The sequence below is a fragment of the Orbicella franksi genome, chromosome 1, assembly GCF_964199315.1.
Source record: "Orbicella franksi chromosome 1, jaOrbFran1.1, whole genome shotgun sequence".
NCBI lineage: Eukaryota > Metazoa > Cnidaria > Anthozoa > Scleractinia > Merulinidae > Orbicella > Orbicella franksi.
This window is the reverse complement of record NC_138145.1, coordinates 24560593-24581140: the sequence shown is the minus strand read 5'-3', so window position 1 is coordinate 24581140 and position 20548 is coordinate 24560593. Positions and strand designations below refer to the sequence as shown.

Below are 20548 nucleotides of genomic sequence, written 5' to 3'. Positions count from 1 at the left end.
AAAAAAGACGAGCTGTTATTTTTTCGTGCAAAGGTTAACACTGTACATAATAAGCGACTACGTAACAACTTCCAAACTGAACAGAGCTCATACTTCAAAATGCTTGCGTTGGTTGATGTCTGTTTTGTTTTCAAGCATTAAACTTCAATTAAACTTGATGGCAATGACGGTCTTTTACTGCAACAAGGCTATGACTTTCACTTACTGTGGCTAAATACACATTGCCGTTGATCGAGTAAGCTTGTTGTGAGTTAACTGAGAGGTGGTGTCGTGGTTTTGCAGTATTCCTCGAATGCCTACCGGGTTGGTGACTGAATTTGTGACAATTCTTTGGTAAAGTAGGCTCCTTCCAGTAGTGAATAACCCATCGACACATACATGATAACAGTGTAATGGCTCGGTCAGCTTGTGTTCTTCTGTGTTGAGCTTGTTTGGAAAGGTAGCAGAAAGTCTAAAATCATGGAATGTTCTACGCTTCGTGCTTACGCTACGTGCCGTCCAGCATAGTGGTGAAACTCGGTAGGTAAAATGCGACAATTTTCTCAAATTATGATTAACAATATGGCATCCACAGCATTACATGTTCTGGCTTATTAACTCCGCAGGGCTGAAATAAAGCCTGATATAAGTTTAAATTTGCTATAACTTGTTACCAACCCGTCAGATAATGAGTATTTGTGTTGCAGTAGTCACAATAACGGGTAATACAAGTAAGACCATTGCAATTGAAGGTACGTAGCAAGACGATTGCAATTGAAGGTAAGTAGCTGAGTAGACTCTGGTTGTTGAGAACGAAGTGCATGCTGTTTGGAACCTGTTTTCACTTACATTTTGCTCTCACATATGTGCTGCAGGCTACTCAAAATCAAGTGGCCTGTAGCAGCAGTCGAAGTTCAAAACAATTCTTCTAATTAACGGCTCTAGACTGTAAACAATCTCAACTTAGCAAAACAGGAGTATCAAAATACGCCTTTTATAACATGGCAATGTATACGTACCTCGAAAGACTTTGTGACAGGCCGCAATGACCAAAACGAATAACAATCCGCTATGCGTCATGATAGTTTCACAGGAAGAGAACCTTCAAACGGTTAGCTTACATATACAAAATAACCTCAGTTTGGCATAAAAATGGCCTTAATTTCGACTGATTGTTATTTTTAAGCGCCTTAACAGCGGGTCGAATACCGTCCTCGACCAATTAACAGTTAAGCATCAGTTTCTTTTGTGTCATTGATTGTGCCATTCCTTTGTTTGGCGCGTTCCTTCACGAACAAAAACCCTTTGGAAAGCCTTTTGTGTTTTTGTTTCCCCCAGCTACATATCTTGATTGATAGAACTGAAAAAATGCTCAAACAAGAAATAAAGATTAATTAAATTATCCCGCATTCATTTGTGCCCTGCCGAGATGAATGAAGTGTCGATCAAGTCACGAGAAGTGATCAGTCAAAAGGCATAAACACATAATTGTTGTGACGAGGCAGTACAAATTTCATTTTCCTTCTAGAAAGAGTAATATCAGATAGACAAAACAATCAATCCTCTTTACTTATTATGTGATTGTTTACAAGAGTGTTAAGTATTCGGTGGTACACTGAGGGTTTTTTTTTTCTGAACCTATTTATCACATTTATGCAATATATGAGCTAAGTAAACTAGCTGGGTACAACATTTCTGTTGGCTGGAACAACACTCTACAATCCTCCACATCTTATTTAAGTGACGCACAATGAAAATCACAAGTTGTGAAATGATGCTGAATAAAATTGTTCGGTGAAAACCTGTGAAACATTCATCAGTGAACAGTACCAAGGAAATAGGATGAGATGCGTATGACGGCAGAAACTATTTCCATGGTAACGCCAATTGTGGTAAAATGTACCCTTGTTCGAGTTCGATAACTTCAAACTACTCCTCAAAAAAATGGCAAAGCCGACAATTTTAGGATTTGACAAATTTTGTTTCCAGTTCGCGGCCACTTTATTTTTTGGTGAATTTAAGATACCTCTGAGTTCCTTCGATATTTGTCTCCAAAAACTGAAAGAAATATGTATTTTGTTAACTTAACAAGAATATATCAGAAAGAAAAACTTTCAACGAGTAGTTTTAAAATTGTATTTCAATTAACCATTTTCCTTATTCTCAGTAAGTACATGTATATGTGCTTGACAACTGGACGGGTTATTATCCTGAGAAGAAATTGACGTTTGATCGCATCTGTTTTGAATAAATGGATCTGTCCTGTGATGTTACATTGCCTGCTATAGTTTTCGCATTGACAGATCCGGGAAAGGTCGAGTATCAGTTCGATCCCTGAAGGCTGCCACAGCACTCAGTCTCTCCGTTCAGTAGAACTAACATCTCATTCAAATGTAGTAAATAATATTATCAAAAGCAAGGTCATTGGATGATGCATTTCGAGAGTTTTCATTGGCTTAACCATCATGGGTTATGAGCCATTATATCATGCTCTACAATATGGTAAGCGTACGCGTGATTTTTGGGGGCATTTTTATTTTTTATTTTATTCCAGTTTTCTACATTTTGGAGGCGTTTTTAATAAAACAGTTATTCAACTCGCCCTTGTTGGATATGAGATGATTATAGCCAACTCGGCGCTACGCACCTCGTTGGCTATCTACCATCTCATGTCCAGCGCGCGTTCGTGGAATAATTGTTAAATATCATAGTAATTTGTAATTTATAGGAGGGCAGAGACCAACTTAGCTGAACTATTTAGAATAGTCCCACTTTCTAGACATCTTCCTCGACAGTAGCATCCTATGCAGATGTTCATAGGGCTCGTCATGCACCCCGCCCAAGCCCAGAGAACGTCTACGTAGGAGGCTACTTCAACGTGGTACCGGTAAGGTTGGAATCAGAAGCTGTTTCGCTCCAGAGAAGGATCGGACTGACTAAGTTCTTGACCTGAGACAGACGTGTCGTGACAATGTTATTTTTAATAGGACTTAGATCCTCTTCCTCGCCACTCATTTCTTTTACGCTATTACGCGCTATTCCTTTTTGTTTTCAGTTGAGGAATTTTTTAACACGCCTCTTTCTCTCTTATCGTGGTTTGTCTGACTTTCCGCCTTAAGTCTCTCTTTAACCATATCCCGCTCACATCCCTCTTTTTTCGATTCACGTCTGCAAAGAAATTTATTTTATTTGCATTCCCGTCAAAATAATACCTTTGTTAAAAACTTTGTTATTACAATTATAATTGCCAAACAACGGCTATAGGAGCTAAGTATCTCAGTTTTTCCAAGAGACGGGTTTGTCTAAATGATTAAAATACATTTGAAAAGAAGACTACGAGTAACGACTTCGAAACGACTGTAAACATGAAGAGAAAACTAGAATTAAATCAATACTGAGACAGCGACAACACTTAGTGTTAGTTTGTGCTAGTTATGCTGCTTTTGTTTGCGGGATATCTGTCAAAAACGTTGCAATATTTTATACGCTTTTAAAAGTTGTGGTTAAATAGTTGTCAAACTCATTAATAGTTCATCAAGTTAAAGCAAAGAAAATCCCAACCGTGAAGGAGGTTTGGATACCCGGTCTTAATTAGTATACATTTTGACGATTTTTTTTCTCCGTTTACTCCTTAGTGTTTTTTTTTTTCGATTGAGTAGATATATCAAACACTCGAGACAGTGTTTCTTTGGTTATCCCAACACCTCTTCAAAAATACTTCGCTGCGAGTCGTATATTTTCAACTCTATTCTTGGTGTTTGGATATCCCGATGAAACTCTGTCTCTCGCGTTTGAAATGTTACATTTTAAATAATTATTCATCCTTGCTTTCAATGGAGCACGCAAGATTCAATACTGTCAAATACAGGGTAATACAGTCATAGTAAACTGGTGCCATTGTAAACGCCGTGCAAGTTTAAGTGACGTTCCAGCTCCATATGTCAGCTACACCTTTGTTTACTGAACATTCATAGCGTTTTACCAATGGCTAGAACTCTTTCGAAAAAAAAATTGTCTGTCAAGGAGGTTCCCCTTCTAGCTACTTTGGGATCATAAAGTAAAACGCCAGTGTGGATCCCAAGATGGTAATGGCCGTGATCCAAAAGAACGCGATGTCTAGAACTGCGGCTGCGTGATGCCAGTCATTGATCTTTGCATCTGACTCTTGCGTGTCTTTCAAATGAGAAACGATAGCACGCATGCCATAAACGATTTCTTCCATTCGCTCGTCCGATGGTGTGAGTGACAGGTTAGATCCCAAAGGTGACGTGTGGAAACATTTGCTGTCAGTTTCTGTCTCGCCTTTCTTTGGGCTCGCTATCTTTGGCATGGAAACTACAAGATGATTCTGACTGCGGTGGATTTCGTAAGGATTTCCCTGCACTTTTGTCACGTAGAAATTCTTGTTCTTGTCGTCTCGTGCCATCTTGGCTCGTTCCTCTGACGGCATGGCTAGCAGCATTGGACCTAAGATATCAAAGATGAGCTTGCGGAACCAGGCAGGCATCTTCCTCTCTGGATCACGGTGATAAACTCTCAGAATAGAGCACGTGATAACTAGGGCAACCGTGACCTGTACCAGGACTGTAACCGAGTATTTGCCAATCAGTGGAGTCACCTCCGAGGTGCGCGGCACGTTCTCTGTGAAAACCATCATGAACACGGTCAATCCCAGGAGAATGGTTATGACCAGGCCCATGCGCTCACCTGACTCAGGCGGCAGATAGAACGAGAAAACCGTCAAGACCGCCAAGACAATGCACGGAATGATGAGGTTCATCATGTAGAAGAGCACTCTACGTTTGACATGGATTGTGTATGTGATGTCGATAAAGGGATGGGGGCAACAGCTGTAGAGTTCCTCATTGCGCTTCAGAGGTGCATCTAGTAATTCCCACTCGCCGCTGACAGTGTATTTTGAGAGATCTGCGGAGTCACGCTTTTTGGTAAGGTTTAGCTTGTTACCTATTTTGCAAAGAAAGAAAAAATAAGTTGCATTTTTTGTGTAAGCTTTTATCACACTGTGATGCAGAGGCAGGTATTTAGCTCACTTTGAAGCCAGACGAAGTTTCATGGATTATTTAGGGAGGGGAGGGACACAACAAATATGATGGAATGGAGCGCTGAGCGTCATGTTGATTCGTTAGCATTTCTTTTAAAATATCTTTACGTATTTTAATAACGTGTGCGAGAGTTCTTTCTCACGCTATTGTGTAAAACCTTGGCCAAATTGGGAAAATTGTTTTCGCAATTGCAAGAACCACCTGCCACCCACTCTCCCCTCCCCTACAAAATCCCACACAATCCCATAAGTGCTCGCGAGTATACGTTTTCGGCTCCAGGCCAACACTTTCGAAAAGACCCATCGAGCGCGAAGGTCGCGCTAAATTTAAAATTGCTGCTGAGACCTGGTTATTTCGAAAGAGAAACAAAGAAGCTAACTCCACGGACAACTTTTGTTCATCAATTTTGCATATAGAACGGAGAGAAACTTAATGCCTGCCATGTTATCGCCCGGAGGGGAAACAGTTAGCCAAGGACATAGCATGAAACCAAGATGGCCGCTATAAAAGGTGAGCTGAACTGAGTTGCAGAAGTGAGATTTGACAATAATGGTTACTTTTTTTATTTCGGACCAACGTATCTAAGGATAACGCTCACTCAAACATTCGGGATTTCTAGGGAAGTAAATTTTTGGCATAACATGTAAGCTTACATGTTACGTGCTGTTTTAGGGCACGGAAATATTTCCTATAGTGAAGATATTAGTGATATCAACTGTAGTTGTTCATGTGCCAACGAGAGAGCTATTGGTTTGTGAAACAAAGAGTTCTTTGGTATAACGTATTTTACATTAAGATAAAAAAAAAAAAAAACAGATGCAAATGATTTGTTTTGAATAATCACATTGCTGATTATGGTGTTGTTAGGTTGTATCACAAACAGGATAGTATGTGTAAGGGTCATAACAAGGTACAAAACAAAACAAAGCGAAAACATAGATATTTAATCCTAACACTCGAAAAAGTGTGGCAGAGGATGGCATGGTGCATGGTTTGAGTTTCTCAAAACCTCAGTGTCGTCTTCTTAAGACAAGTTGTATTGCATTATCCTCACCTGTATAAGTCCAGGAACCAAACACAAGTGGACAGGTCTGCTCATCAAATGGGAAATAATTAATATTAATCTTGCAGATACTGTGAATCTCTGTCGGAGCAAACCATTCGGTATAACCATTGTATTTCAGCACTGCCTTTGTGTCAAAATTATATATTGCACCTGTTTCACCAAAACCAATACTTGAAAGCAAAGTAAAGATGGAGAATATTATTAGTAAAAATTGAAAATTTGACGAGGGGAGTTACATGTATTTTATTAGTATGGGACATTAAAACCAACAAAATATTATAGGCAAAACAGACAATGACTAATTGATACTAATGCTCTAAATTAAAGCTAAATTAAATAGAAACAAAATACGAAACAAAAATTATAGTTTTACTTCAAGTCAGATGTTTTGTAAGTAATTTGTTATTGGTATCATGACTGTGCTTCAATTATTTGAATGAGATGTGTCTTTTGATCATAGATTTATTTTTAGCTTTGGTGTATACTCGTATAGATCTATACTCTGTGAGAGATTCAGTTCCAAGTACCAGTTATATTAATTATTAATAAAGAGTTACATAAACATTCTAATACCATTTTTTGATTGACTGCCATTTTTTTGGCAAGAAAAATTGTTTTCACTTTCATCATGCCTGTATCTGTGTTGATCACGAGGAATACTGTTTGGTGATGACAGTAAGAATTTGATATGAATTTTACAGCTGGCAAGTTTAAGTTTCATGTTCAACTACAGCAGCCTTTATTCATATTTACATCAGACTAGTTAAATTTATCTCCAATCCTTGCTTTTGAAGAATGAACATGCACATTTTCAATTTGTCATGATAATAATTATTATTTGAACTCCAAAAGCAGCAAAGATGAAAAGCCCACCTTTGTCAAAACATATACTAGTTACATAGTATTTCAGGGCTTGATGGTAAATTTTGAGCAATTGAGATAATCATTTATAAAGCCTACTTCTGGAGCTCTTCTAAGCTTACTTGTTGTAAAGGATGATATCTGGTTTCCAAATCAGTTTTGGGTCAATATTGATCTGTTCAATCCCACCATATTTCTTAGGATCCCATTTTAGGTATGGGTTAGTCCACATCTAGGAAGAAATGAGAAAAAACAACTGTAAACAATACGATGTACCTCTGTGTTATTAGAAGTTCTACAGTTTCTTCAAAGTTTTATTGAAAAAAGAAGTGTTTCATGTAACTGAATTGAAAGTGTCTTTTCATGCAGGATAGGTTAATACAGTACTTCCTAATCACTTTAGTTTAACCTGCACAAGATGGTTGGCCACTCAAGGAAAAGGGATGGGTGTGTTAAAAGGTTTTTTTTTGTGTCAATCATTTTCTCACTTAATTGTCTTTAAGGGGAATGATGTTCTGGCTATCAGTTTTTGAACTGATAGAACAACTACAATTACATGTACATGTACAGCTTGTATTATATAATTGAAGGATTTCGCAAATGTCTTCTCATGAAAAAGGGCATATATCGCTTTTTGGGTGATATACGCCCTTTTTGCATGAAATCCTTCAATTATAATATTATGATATATATCAATGTGAACCTTATGTAATGCTTTTACATTTTAAATTTTCTTTACCATTGTATATTGTTTAATTATACATGTACATTGTATATGTATGAGAAACAGGCTAGTTTTAGTTTTGAAGGGGTATGAAATTACAGTGGTGTTCCTTTTGTTTATGTTTTTCTGGTTCTTTTCTTCAGGGTAATAATGGTGGTTTCTTTTGCACCCTTGCATCACATTATTTCTTCAGTACAAACTTTAAAGCTTTTTAAGAGTTTTATTTGTTTCTGCTTTTAAAATACGTGTAAGTACACTGTACACTGTACCTGTCTTAACCATACTTTACTGGAGAGTATTTGATTTTTGCTATCCTGTTGAAAAAAAGGAAGTACAATAATTCTTGATGCATGATGCATTTGTACTGAAAAGTGTTGTACTTAAAAGTGTAGGGTCCATCTCAGTTCATATAACTGCAAACTCTTTCATATTTCATGTATTTCTTTGTCACATGCTCACAACATGCTGAACATTTCATAATTAACTTCCTATATTGTAATTTCTTTTATCATAAAAAATGCATCTTAACTACAGCTATCTTAACTAAGCACGGTAAAAAGTACCTCGTAAAAAATAATTATTCTCAGTGCATGGCCTGCCGTATACATTATAGTATGATTTGATCAGTAGGCGCAAAAGTTGGAACCATATTTCTTAAGTCAAGATTTGCCTCTATATCAGGGGTTTTTCGTTCGATTTTCACACGTTCTTACATAATTAACGATCACATTTTGAAAAGATATCTCGTTAATATGTGAGTCCATAGTTTCCTTACCAGGTATATAAGTTGACTATACGCCATATCGAACATGACTTCAATCGCCTCTGACTTGTTCCTTACGGGCAAGGCTTCTTTGCTGTAGCCACTGAATAAGTCATGAAGTAGCCTATGTTCGAAATCTTCGCTGTGATAACCTGTGGGTAAAATGAACAAAGTAAAACATCATGGACTTCAGGATTTGTTCACATTCGCCGAAAGTCGTATTTTCCTTTGGTCTGAATTTTCGTTCGCATTGGCAAAAGTTTGTGACGTTTCCTTTCGTTCTGAGAATTCGGCAAATGTCGGCGATAATTCGCGGAGAACAAAGACAGAAATTCGTTGGAATTCGTTTGCAGTACTTTTGCATAGTACCGTAGATACAACAAATGAACAAAGCCCCATTTTTATGAAACTTATATATCCAGACTTTTGTTCGTAGTACATTTTTGTTTCGGCTTCAACACAGTTGATACTCTGATTGTAAGTGTTCGGTGCATTCTTCTTTACATACTCTTTGTATGTTAAGAGCGCTAGCACGTTGAGGTTAAGATATTTGCGAAAACAGTTAACGCGCATCTCACAGACTAAGGTGTGCATAGTACATTGTTCAAGCGGGATAAAAGAGAGGTTCTAGTCTTAAGCAAAATTTTTTGGAGTGCATGTAGCGAAACAAAATGGCTTGAAGTATCAAGGGATCCATTGTTTCTTAGAACGCACGGCTTCTAATAACTGTCTATTTATTGCTATTATTGGGACAAGATTAAAATCTTGTTAGTTTACCTAAGCTTCTTTGTCTTTCACTTTTATTGGCGATTATCGCTCCAGAGAATAAGAAACAGACAAAATGAACCTCGATTTATCTCGGCCCGACTGTCGAAACTAATTACTTATGATTGTTGTAAATCGTTTTTTCTTTCCCGACTGTGACTACATCTCTATAAATGCGTCATTGCCATTTCTGTTTTATTATTCTATCGTGTTGACCCATTTTTTTGAGGTTTATTTGACTTAAAACCTATTCCGTATGGAACAGAATCGGCTAAAACCTGTTTTGGTGACACTCAGTGTCCCATTTGAAGGATGTTTCTTACAACAAAGTCATTGTTTGCAACGCATTTAATTACCTTGAAATAGACGGAAACTTGGAAATGATAGTTATATAATTACAATAGACCGACACCAAAGAGATAATCAAACCAAACTAGAATAAGGATGGCTAAGTTTGGGCAAGATTGAGACGATTTAGAACCCTGCCGGGCTAAACGTTCAGTCTACTGAGATGCAAAAAAAACAGTTTTCATTGCCGGGAACTGAACCTTGGCACAATGTCAATAAGAGTGATAAATGATTTGAGCTCATTCAACATGGTTCAATATGGGTCAGTGCCACTTAATGATTTTAAAATTAGAACACGAGGGCTTACGGCTGGTACTTCTATTCTTGGTTTCTTGCTGCATCACAGTTGGTGACTTAAGTGGATTATTGTTCACAAAATTCACAAATATCGTCTTATTGGTGAACCTAGAAAAAGACTATGAGTTACAAAGGACTGTCAAACCATGGTCGGGAATTTGTAAAAAACGAACAATAAATCACGCCAAACAAATTAGTAATTAGCAATTTGTTATTCGAGTTTTCTTTAAATTCTCCAATTGGTGTATGGATGCTGTGGTGACATCCATATTTGAGTCTCTCATGACGGGTTGACCGGCTTGAATCTGGAACATGACATTCAGTTAAGAATTTCTGAAGTATAATACAGTCATTAGTATTGAGGATGCATTTAAACTGATTAAATCTATCTTTAAACTTGTTCATGCAAGATGGCTGTTAGGAATGAAAATGCTCAACAGCTCCTCGAGCGAGATCGAATATTGTTTTGCATTCTTCTGGCTGTGTCAGTGAAAGTTGAATGGCCTTGTTTTGTCATCTTGTTAGCGTGTTAATAACTTAGTATGTAATAAAATATGAGGCTACCTGTGAAAAGATACAAATGTGGTATTTGTTATGTCTGTGTTAGCGAGTTTGCATATAAGCGAGCTAATGTTTGCATGGAAACGAATGGTTTATACGTGCAAAATGGCAGCGAAAAGTCAGGGATGGCTTTTTTCTTCAGTGCCTTGTGAAACTTGGTGTTATCTGTGTGTATTAGTTTGTTATTTAATGGTCGAGAAACGTCTGTTGTTGAACTAAACAAAACATTAGCATTAATGAAAGAGTGATCAAATTAACGATGAATGTACAACAACGGTCAAATGAACAACAGATCTTTCACTCCAAAACAGTCTCAGTTAAACAGTGGATAATCACGAACATCAAGTCGAACCGCAAACCACAAAGAAGAAAGCAAGCTAAAATTAGGGATTGTGAATAGATGATAATGATGTGCCTACCTTGTGATTTTACAACCTCTAATAAGAGAACAATGAGTGTTACGAGGATCATGAAACAACGCCGTGAATCAGGAGCGTCCATAACCATTCCGGAGCGCATCGTGCTTCAACGTATATCCAATGCGTCGAAGTTTGACTCAGGGACAATTCACATTCTTTTGTATGTAAATTTGCTCTTCTGACGACAGGAGATGCATTGTGGAATACCCTGTCAGCGGGAATACTTGGTTTCGTTTGATTTACGCCCAAAAAGAAGAATTTAATGAAATAAAACAAATTAGCAACTCTTGACAGGTTTTGTTACCAACAGAGCTTGTAATCAAAGGTCGCACTGTTCATGTGATGTGAGCGTACTTGTATTATTGTGTATTATCTTGACTATTTATTCAGAACTGTTGGCTTTTTACACCTTTTCCTTAGGTTTACAAAGTTACACTGCTTTTGAACGAATTGCTTTTTTGAACCCTACAGACATGGTTGTGGTCAAAATGCTCACTCCATAGTATTGTGTTACCACATGCTACACTTTTCCTTACAATGCTGGAACCCCTGTTAACGTACATGTATTAATTAACTGAATCATTTGCTTTCTGTGCCACTGCTTCGCATCGTGTTTTCAAAAAGAATATCCCCAGGGAACATGGCATGGTCACTAGAGGTCTTGTTTATTCGCAAATTTACAAACCATTACATTAACACGGCTCTAAGATTCTTCATGAAAAGTTCAAAACAGCTTTAATGAACAGGTTCTTTTGTGCGAAGAAAATTGTTAAGTGGAGCCTTTTCATCAGTGGAATGTCTCTATTGTCCAAGTTTGCCAGCATCACTCAGCCAAACAAATTTAATTGAATAGACTCACAATAGACGTTTTTGCATACGTCACCTGGGTTCAGCTGCTGTTGTTTTAGTCCTCGTGCATTTGTTATTGAAAGTTATTAATACCAGTGAGTTTGATCATAATGACCGTAATCAGGAAATCATAAACAAAGTGCTGGTGACTTTAGGTCCTATTTATAGAAGCATTTTGATGCGTTGGTGCATATCATGTGATATACCGCGAGCAGATCGCTCCTGCCTCCTGTTAACTGAAAATTATAATTGGAAATTGCGAGGATTTCGTTGATTGAACACACCGGGTAGGAATTTAAAGTGCGTGGCAATTTTTGGCGCGTCCATACACCGAAAAAAGCCATAGGCAACTGAAAATATAAAGCGGAAACTGGCGGTTTTTAAATGTGACGTGGGTTCCCTGTTAGAATATCTCTGTTCTTAAGGAAAAAAAAAGTAATTATATGCCACCTCTCTCTTTACCAAAAAAAGAAAGAGGTATTATATTTAATTTGGAGTATTGTACTGATTGGGTAGCAACCATGGATATCGGCATGATGCAAAGATTCTAAGTTCTTGAAGACCAAGCATGTTAAGCCATGTAACCACGTAGTGATACTTCTGACTTTGTCACAACATGGCTAAACATGTTTCATTCCATCATGCCGATAACAAGCCAGTACCCAATCTATTTACCTGCACTTTAAGCATGTAAAATGCAGCACTGAACAGTGCAAAATTGTAAACGTTTTAGTATACATTATGTCTAGTACTCCCAGGCTTGTTGCTTTTTATTTCAAGGACTAGCCCTTTTTTCGAAAAACGTTTCTTTTCAGTGAAATATCATGAAAAAGTGTCCATACCACCGGCCCCACCGTAGTTAGTTGGGAATCATAGAGTAGAACGCCAGTTAACCAAAATTTTTACCCTAAGGTGGCTCCCTATAGTTTTTTGACCGAGCGCGAGCTGATTTCGAAAGACGTGCGATGACGCGAACTTTCAAACTCCACGCGAAAGTTGCGCGCGAGATTGCGCAGTAACATGCCGACAAACATGGCGTCCAAATTTTCAAAATTTGCTTATCGCAAAAGTTGCGTGGGTCGGCTCTGGTTTCAAAACATTTATCGTATGAATAGAAGACCCTACCTTTCTCTGCTTGATTTGAAAGAGAAATGTAGGGGGTATGTAGGAGTTTCAACCAAAGAAACTGATTTGTTCGATTGTCACGATCAGCGCAAGGAGCAAAACAAGGTAGAATATTACCACATGTATTTGCAGTCCTTGACGTTGTTTGTGGAGCAGACACAAATAACCAAGATACGAGGGATGAGGATTCCACTAAACCTGGAATGAGTCAGGATGTTTTTCCCCTAACAAGTTTAGTCGTGTAACGAGCTCGCGGAGCACGAATTGACGCTTCGGAAATAGGAAATAACAAAACAACAATACAACAATCGAATGTGCTCATTTACAAGATGCTGGCCATACGATCTATAGGGTGAGAATTCCTTATTCTAAATTTTCATATCCAAAAATGGGTCGCGATATTGCCAAAAGTAGCTTTAAGGTAGGTAGGAAAGGGCATACGAGATTAACATGATTCTTCTCCCTCTCAAACGCGCCTATGACGCCAGAGGGCCATTGATACGCATGCGCGCGTGGTCGTCTCGAGATTTTATGACGTCACAAAGTAGCTAATTTGGTGAAATCTTTTGAAAGTTTGTATACTTCATAATATAGATGCCTACTTTACAATATCATTTTTTGACAAAATTTTATCTAGGGCTTTCTCTTGTTTGATCAAAAATAAGAAAATTTAAGATTTTTACGAATCTACCAGATAAACTTTACATTTCTTCAAATTAAACTATTGTCCGAAATCGCTTTCACTAGACTGCCGAGTATGAAAATATTTTACCGAGGGTAAATCTAGAAAGGGAAGCGAATAGGTGGAAAACAGCAAAAAAATGGTTATCTTTACGATTAGTTGTTGCCATGACAACAGTCTGGGATACGCTTATGTGAACGAAAAATAAATCCCTGGTCTGTTGCTAATCTTCACTTCGAATGCCAGGAGCTTAAACCCAAAGTTCAGTCAAATAATTCATTTTTAGCTCTTCATCTTTCTTCAGGTGTAGATACTGTTAATACTGTAGGGAGCCACCTTAAGGCAAGAACTCTTTGGAAAAAAAGTGGTTTGCCAAGGAGCTTCCCCTTGTAGTTACTTTGGAATCATAAAGTAGAACGCTAGTGTGGATCCCAAGATAGTGATGGCCGTGATCCAGAAGAATGCGATGTCCAGAACTGCGGCTGCGTGATGCCAGTCATTGATCTTTGCATCTGACTCTTGCGTGTCTTTCAAGTGAGAAACGATAGCGCGCATGCCAAAAACGATTTCTTCCATTCGCTCGTCCGATGGTGTGAGTGACATGTTAGATCCCAAGGGTGACGTGTGGAAACATTTGCTGTCGGTTTCCGTGTCACTTTTCTTTGCGCTTGCGATCTTTGGCATGGAAACTACCATATGATTCTGACTAGGGTGGATTTCGTAGGGAAGTCCTTGCGCTTTCCTCATGTAGATATTCTTGTCCTTGTCGTCTTCTCTCATCTTGGCTCGTTCCTCTGACGGTATGGCTAGCAGCATTGGGCCTAAGATATCCAGAATGAGCTTGCGGAACCAGGCAGGCATCTTCCTTTCTGGATCACGGTGATAAACTCTCAGAATAGAGCACGTGATGAGTAGGGCTACAGTAACCTGCACCAGGACTGTCACCGTGTATTTGCCAATGAGTGGAGTCACCTCCGAGGTGCGCGGTACGTTCTCTGTGAAAACCATCATGAACACAGTCAAACCCAGGAGAATGGTTATGACCAGGCCCATGCGCTCACCTGACTCTGGCGGCAGATAGAACGAGAAAACCGTCAAGACAGCCAGGACAATGCACGGAATGATGAGGTTCATCATGTAGAAGAGCACTCTGCGTTTGACATGGATTGTGTATGTAATGTCGATAAAGGGATGGGGGCAACAGCTGTACAGCTGCACATTGCGCTTCGCAGGTGCCTCCAGCAATTCCCACTCGCCGCTGACTGTGTAGTCGAGGAGATCTGCAGAATCACGTTTTTTGGTAAGGTTCAGCTTGTTACCTAAAAGGTTAAAAAACGACAAACGTAGCTTAACTCACTTTGATTAAAGAATGCGGATAGCTCGGAGCCTAAGTGGCAGCGCGTGTGCGAAAGGGGGTTATTTTCGGTGCACTGAAGCTCGAAATGAAATGAAACGAAATGGGAAAACCGGAAAATGTGATGTTGAGTTCAGATTCATGTATCATTTAGTTTCGGTCGAAAGTCAACTGGATCGGGAAATTTCCAGAAAATTCGTTCGGAAATTGTGGACTACCTCCAGAGGTACTTCTCTTTTCTGTTTTGAACGGCATATGAGAAATTTCCTTTGCATTTGCGCATTTCTTCATTTAGTTTTCAGTCTTCCATTGTCGGAAATCAATGATCGAAAACCAAATTATAAATGTAAGCGGCATCACTTTCGGTTGGTTTGCTGATTTTGGAAAAAGAACTTACTGTCAGTCACTGTCATTCCGACCGGGTGCTTCCGACACACATGTTCAGACGCACACATATATTCAGCCGCTGTTCCTTGACGTCGCTTATCGAAACATGCTATTTGCGGCGAAAGCTTTTATTTCATGGTATACTGTAAAACGTAACATTTGAGACGGAGTTCTGGAAACTGCTCGTAAACGCAAATGCCTTGAAATTGTTTTCTTACTAGATGGGAAATAACTTCCATCCCAAAGCATTACATTTTTACCTGTATAAGTCCAGGAACCAAATCGAAGGGGGCAACTCTGCTCATCAAAGGGGAAATAATTAATGTCAATCTTGCAGATGCTGTGAATCTCTGTTGGAGCAAACCACTCAGTATATCCATCGTACTTCAACACTGCCTTTGTGTCAAAAGTATATATTGCACCGGTTTCACCATAGCCAATGCTTGAAAACAAAGAAAAGATGATTGTTATTAGCACTGAACAACTCGATATCCCTCAATGGTACTTGTTGTAATTTTCCTAGTAATTAATGAAGTCTTGGTGTCGTCAATCTAGGAACCAGACTTTATATGCCTGGTAACCACTTGGGATGAAACCGTAATATTTCTTTTCAAAGGATCTTTTGGCGTTTCAAGTTTGACAGAGATACTGAAGCTGGCGATGCACTTGTCCGTTTCGTAAACGGTCGATGCCAATTTCGCGACAGGTTCCGCCAAATCTCCGTAAAATTTAATGATAAAACGTGACTTTATTAAATATTAGTGACAGAGTTGCCCCAACCATCAAATAAAAGCTAACCGCAAGCAAACCAGTGTGAATATGGACAATCAAGCATTTGACGAGTGCGTTTTACTCAATCAACAAATTAAAACCAGTTTCTACCTTGTCCAGGCCTATATTAATGCAGATAGGGCGTCGTTCATTCTGAAAGGCTTGGTTACCAATGATGGCATCGACCGTTAAGAATGGCATCGACCGTTTGCGAAACGGAAATCAGCGCTGGCGATCGAGTTCAAGTTGAACATTTTGACGGTAACAACCATTATTTGAATCGACATTTACGTCAGAATATACATCAGACCCAGCTAAATTCACCAGCAAAACTGCTGTCGAATTGCAAACGTGTTTTTTTAATCTTTACAAAGCTGCAAAGATGAAAAAAGATGAAAAGAATACCCATTTGAAAACAACTTGAAGCGCATATCAATTACGCCTAATTAGTGGGGAGGTTTGATCAAGTGATGGAATTATCGTAGCTTACTTGTTGTAAAGGATGATGTCTGGTTTCCAAATTAACTTTGGATCAATATTGATCTGTTTAATCCCACCATATTTCTTAGGATCCCATGTAAGGTATGGGTTAGTCCACATCTAGGGAAAAAATGGACAAACAGAGCAATGGCTATATGTTAGTCAAGTACAGTTTTGTCAGCATTATTTATTGAACATTTTATCAATAAGGTGTCATGTACAGTAACCACAAATTTTTATCACTTGAAGAATATTCGGACACTTTCGTAGAGTTCAAAGGGGTGGGTGTTGAGGAAAAATTGATGGGAATGTTTGGGGACCAAACATGTTTTTCACTCAAGTACTCCTCTGGGGGTGATACCCCGGACATGACCTTTTGGGTAAGGTTTAAGTTAGATAATGAACTGCACTAACTTAGTTTGGCACTTACATTTTATATAACACAGTATTTGAGTTATCTATTCTCATTTAATTAATTTTGTTTCTATAAGTGTATGTATGTTGTGAGGTATGAAAATGACATTGTATGGGACGAACATGTCTGATATTATAATTCGTGTGATTGAAGTGATCTTGTTTGCACCTCAGGGCAAAATGAACTCTGTTTTGTCAATCAGGGAGAATATGTTTTCTCGATATATTCCGCTTTAAAATGTTGCTTTGAGATGTCGTGAAAACGGCTTCTTGGCTTTGCCCCTTGAATCTACAATAGCTTTAACACCAACAATGATTATGAAAATGGTCGAAAATGAATTACAATTAATGAAGATTTGCAACTCACAGCACCGACTTGTGAAGTTCTGTAAAACTAAGTAGTAGTTTGTTTGCGTTACATGCTAAAGTAGAGTAAACGTTTTTCTGTTACAATATATGTTAGTACACTGTACCTGTCGTAGCCACACTTTACTGGAAAGTATTTGATTTTTGCTGTCGTGTTGAAATAGCAAAATCAGCAGCAAGATACGTCCTCTACGTTAAGCTATAAATTCTACATTCATATCTGGTATATATGTTCAATCTCAGTTTGACACATTTTGTGCTACGTTCCATTTTTCTAAAACGGCGACTTAAAAACAAGTTACAAGTGTTATTAGATTTTGTAGCTACGAAGGGAAACGGTAACAATCACAGAAAATCTGCTTCACCTTTGTGTATCCACTATGTTTCCCCGCCACCCCTCCCTCAAAGTTTCAAGCATTTTAACAGACATGAATTTTCCAAAGCCTTGAGAAGCAAGCAGCACCAAAGACTAATTCTTCTTGGCTTTTATTTGAATGGTCAGACACTTTGGCCAAAGGCTGTAAGCATCTTTGAACGGCACTGCTTGTTTTTCATCCACAGACTCGAAAGTTTGAACCACGTCAATTAAGTGGAGGTTTAACTGTACACTGGGTTTGGGTCTTCCATTTCTACCTTGTGACAATACAACCCTGTAAACGAAGTTTCCTTACCAGATATATTAGTTGACTATACGCCATATCAAACATGATTTCAATGGCCTCTGATTTGTTTATTACAGGTAGGGCTTCCTTGCTGTAACCAGTCTTGAATAAGTCATAAATCAGCTTGTGCTCGAAATCTTCTCTGTGTTGACCTACCAATAGGTAAGTGAAACATGTTTTGGTCAACGGCCATGACCAACTGCTAAGGCTAATGTTCAGTACTTCATGAATGCGAGATGATACTGAATTATTAAAAATAAGTTAGTTCTCTTGAAAGAACTTTCTGGCTAAGGAGTTGTCGAAGCGCATCAAAAATGACTTCAAAGTGGACCAGGGGGCATTTGCAAACTGAACAGAATGTTCAGGGGAACATGCATGTCGAGGAACTAAATAACTAAAAAGTCTCGTATCGTGTAAGTCTACCACTTTTACAAAAGCCTGTAGCTATGCCTCTTGAACCCTATTATAAACAATTAAGTATGAAAAAAATATGAAAATAATTAGTCAGGTGCATACCCAAAGGGAAACAAAGTGCTATAAAAGACAAAGTGCGAATCATTTGGGTTATTGGGAGAACCATTATGAGAATATCATTGCATGGCCATTGTATCGTAGGATATGGATAATAGGGTCTATATATAGAGTCCACTTGACTGTTAATTTTATCGACGTTGAATGAGCAATGTAGCGTACTTCAATCTTGGTGTCTATGATTTGTATCTATGTCTAACTGGGTCTTTTTCACCGACCTGGTTGAACTTGAGTAGCTTTTTATTATGAAGCTGCACTTAGTAACGTAAAAATAACCTGCTGAAGAAGTATAAATATCCTCCAATATTTGTATAAAGAAGAATTACTTAACAGATTATCCAAACTACTATTATTCCTTCTGACGCGCTAAGAAAGTCCAAAGCCTGGTTTTCAACATAGTAAAACAATGGGTAACAAATCACTCGCTACAACATCAGTAAGCGTTGTTTATAAATATTACCGAGTCTGGTTTTCTTTTTTTGCTGTTCTCTTTTTCATTAAAATTAATTCTAAATAGCTATTAGTGGCTAACTCGAAAACCTTGCGGTTCCCTTAGCCTCTAAGCTCCAATTAACAATCGTTCATTTCCTTATTATTTGGTTTAATCAATTTGTATTGTGTATAATGCTTCTCCTGTAATTTATGTAAGCGCGAGTCAATAAATATTACTGTTACTGTTACTGTTATTGTTAGAACTGCATATTTGGTAGTGGTTATTTGTATATTTTGACTCCCAGCGGGCTCGAGAAAACACTACACCCTTACCAACAAACATGCAATGGCCACTTACAACATGTTGCGTGATCAGATAAAGATGACGTTTAACGGTAATGCTTTATTTTAATAGTATTAAAGATGAAAATCATGCAACACGAAGAATTATATATGCGTGAATAGGAGCAAACTGAGGTGTTTTAAGACTCTTGAAAGAGTTACAGATGTAAGCAGTCGCAAAAGTAGCGAAGGTTCTCTTTAGCGCCACGAGAAATGGGGCAAGTGTGAATTATATCTGTTTGTTTTGTGGGCGACAAAGATGTGTTATTGCCAAAACAAACCGTCAGCACTAACGAAACTTCGATCAAGTTAAAACATTGTTAGAATGATCAGTAGACAATGTAACTCCAAAACAGTCCTCGATAATTGAACGATCGTGAATATGTAATGCAATGACGAACCCATGTATTAAAACGAACAATGGAAATGAGCTACAAAGGATCAATAACTATCATAATGATTGGTCTACCTTGTGACGTTACGACTCCCAAGAGTGCTGGGAGTGCCCCGAAGACCACATAACATCGCCATAAATCGCGAGGGGCCATAACGAACCAACAGTCCATGGTATTACTGTAGATCACTTGTTTTCCAACATACATATAATGCGGCTGAACAAGAGAGTGAAAGTTCACGTTCTTTTGTATCAAAATGTTATCTTGATCTTAAGCAGTGCCAAGCAGATGTCTTCTATTAATAACATTGCATCAGAGGGAAAAGATAATTCGGTTCTGTTCTACTTCAAGATAAACGTTTTGCACTTTCAGATAGCGTAAACAACGAGAACATCTAGGTGAATCCCGGGGTGAATCCAATGTAGGGAAGGAGATTCTTCTCTGTATTATAAACAGTCGAGATAACGGAGCTTGGCAGTTCTATATTTTGCGGTGTAGTGGCTGACAGATCGATGATAGGCTCGTTTATTTGAACGATAAGGAGCATATCGACTTTAATATTCACATCCTGCAAAACAATTGTTATTCCATCGTCACTGAATAGTTTGGATTTTTTGTAATTGCTAACCTCGTTTCGTGCAAGCTGGAACACATCTGTGTAAACAGTTGCAAACTTTAGTTTGTTTCGTGCCAATTGGCTTACAGAATCATGGCTTACTGATAACTGTGTCAACGTATATGAAATTTCACTGGTCATTTATAGATAAGAGATCATGGCGAAATGCCCAACGTCTCTGACTGATTGTTGTGCATATCGGTAGCGTGTCAATTTCGATAGGAACACGCCCCTTAAAGTGGCGACCACCCGGAAACATCACGATTATTCCCTTTCCAATCGCAAATTAACAAACG

The 20548-nt window shown here is 38.3% G+C and overlaps 2 protein-coding genes across 2 annotated transcripts; both read right to left on the bottom strand.

Annotated features, from left to right (window-relative positions):
* Window positions 1–2335: 2335 nt before the first annotated feature.
* On the bottom strand, window positions 2336–12240 carry LOC145498039 (neuronal acetylcholine receptor subunit alpha-10-like). Its single transcript, XM_081477912.1, has 6 exons — window positions 10847–12240; window positions 8469–8608; window positions 7963–8007; window positions 7092–7201; window positions 6097–6278; window positions 2336–4944 (listed from the first exon to the last, which is right to left on the bottom strand). Exons 1-6 carry the CDS (start codon window positions 10944–10946, stop codon window positions 4019–4021), a joined length of 1503 nt encoding a protein of 500 aa, XP_081334038.1. The 5' UTR covers window positions 10947–12240; the 3' UTR covers window positions 2336–4018.
* A 101-nt stretch (window positions 12241–12341) lies between these two features.
* Window positions 12342–20512, bottom strand: LOC145497988 (neuronal acetylcholine receptor subunit alpha-10-like). Its single transcript, XM_081477862.1, has 6 exons — window positions 19711–20512; window positions 17946–18088; window positions 17382–17426; window positions 16505–16614; window positions 15504–15685; window positions 12342–14821 (listed from the first exon to the last, which is right to left on the bottom strand). The coding sequence occupies exons 1-6, from the start codon at window positions 19841–19843 to the stop codon at window positions 13896–13898; spliced, it is 1539 nt and encodes a 512-aa protein (XP_081333988.1). The 5' UTR covers window positions 19844–20512; the 3' UTR covers window positions 12342–13895.
* Window positions 20513–20548: the final 36 nt, after the last annotated feature.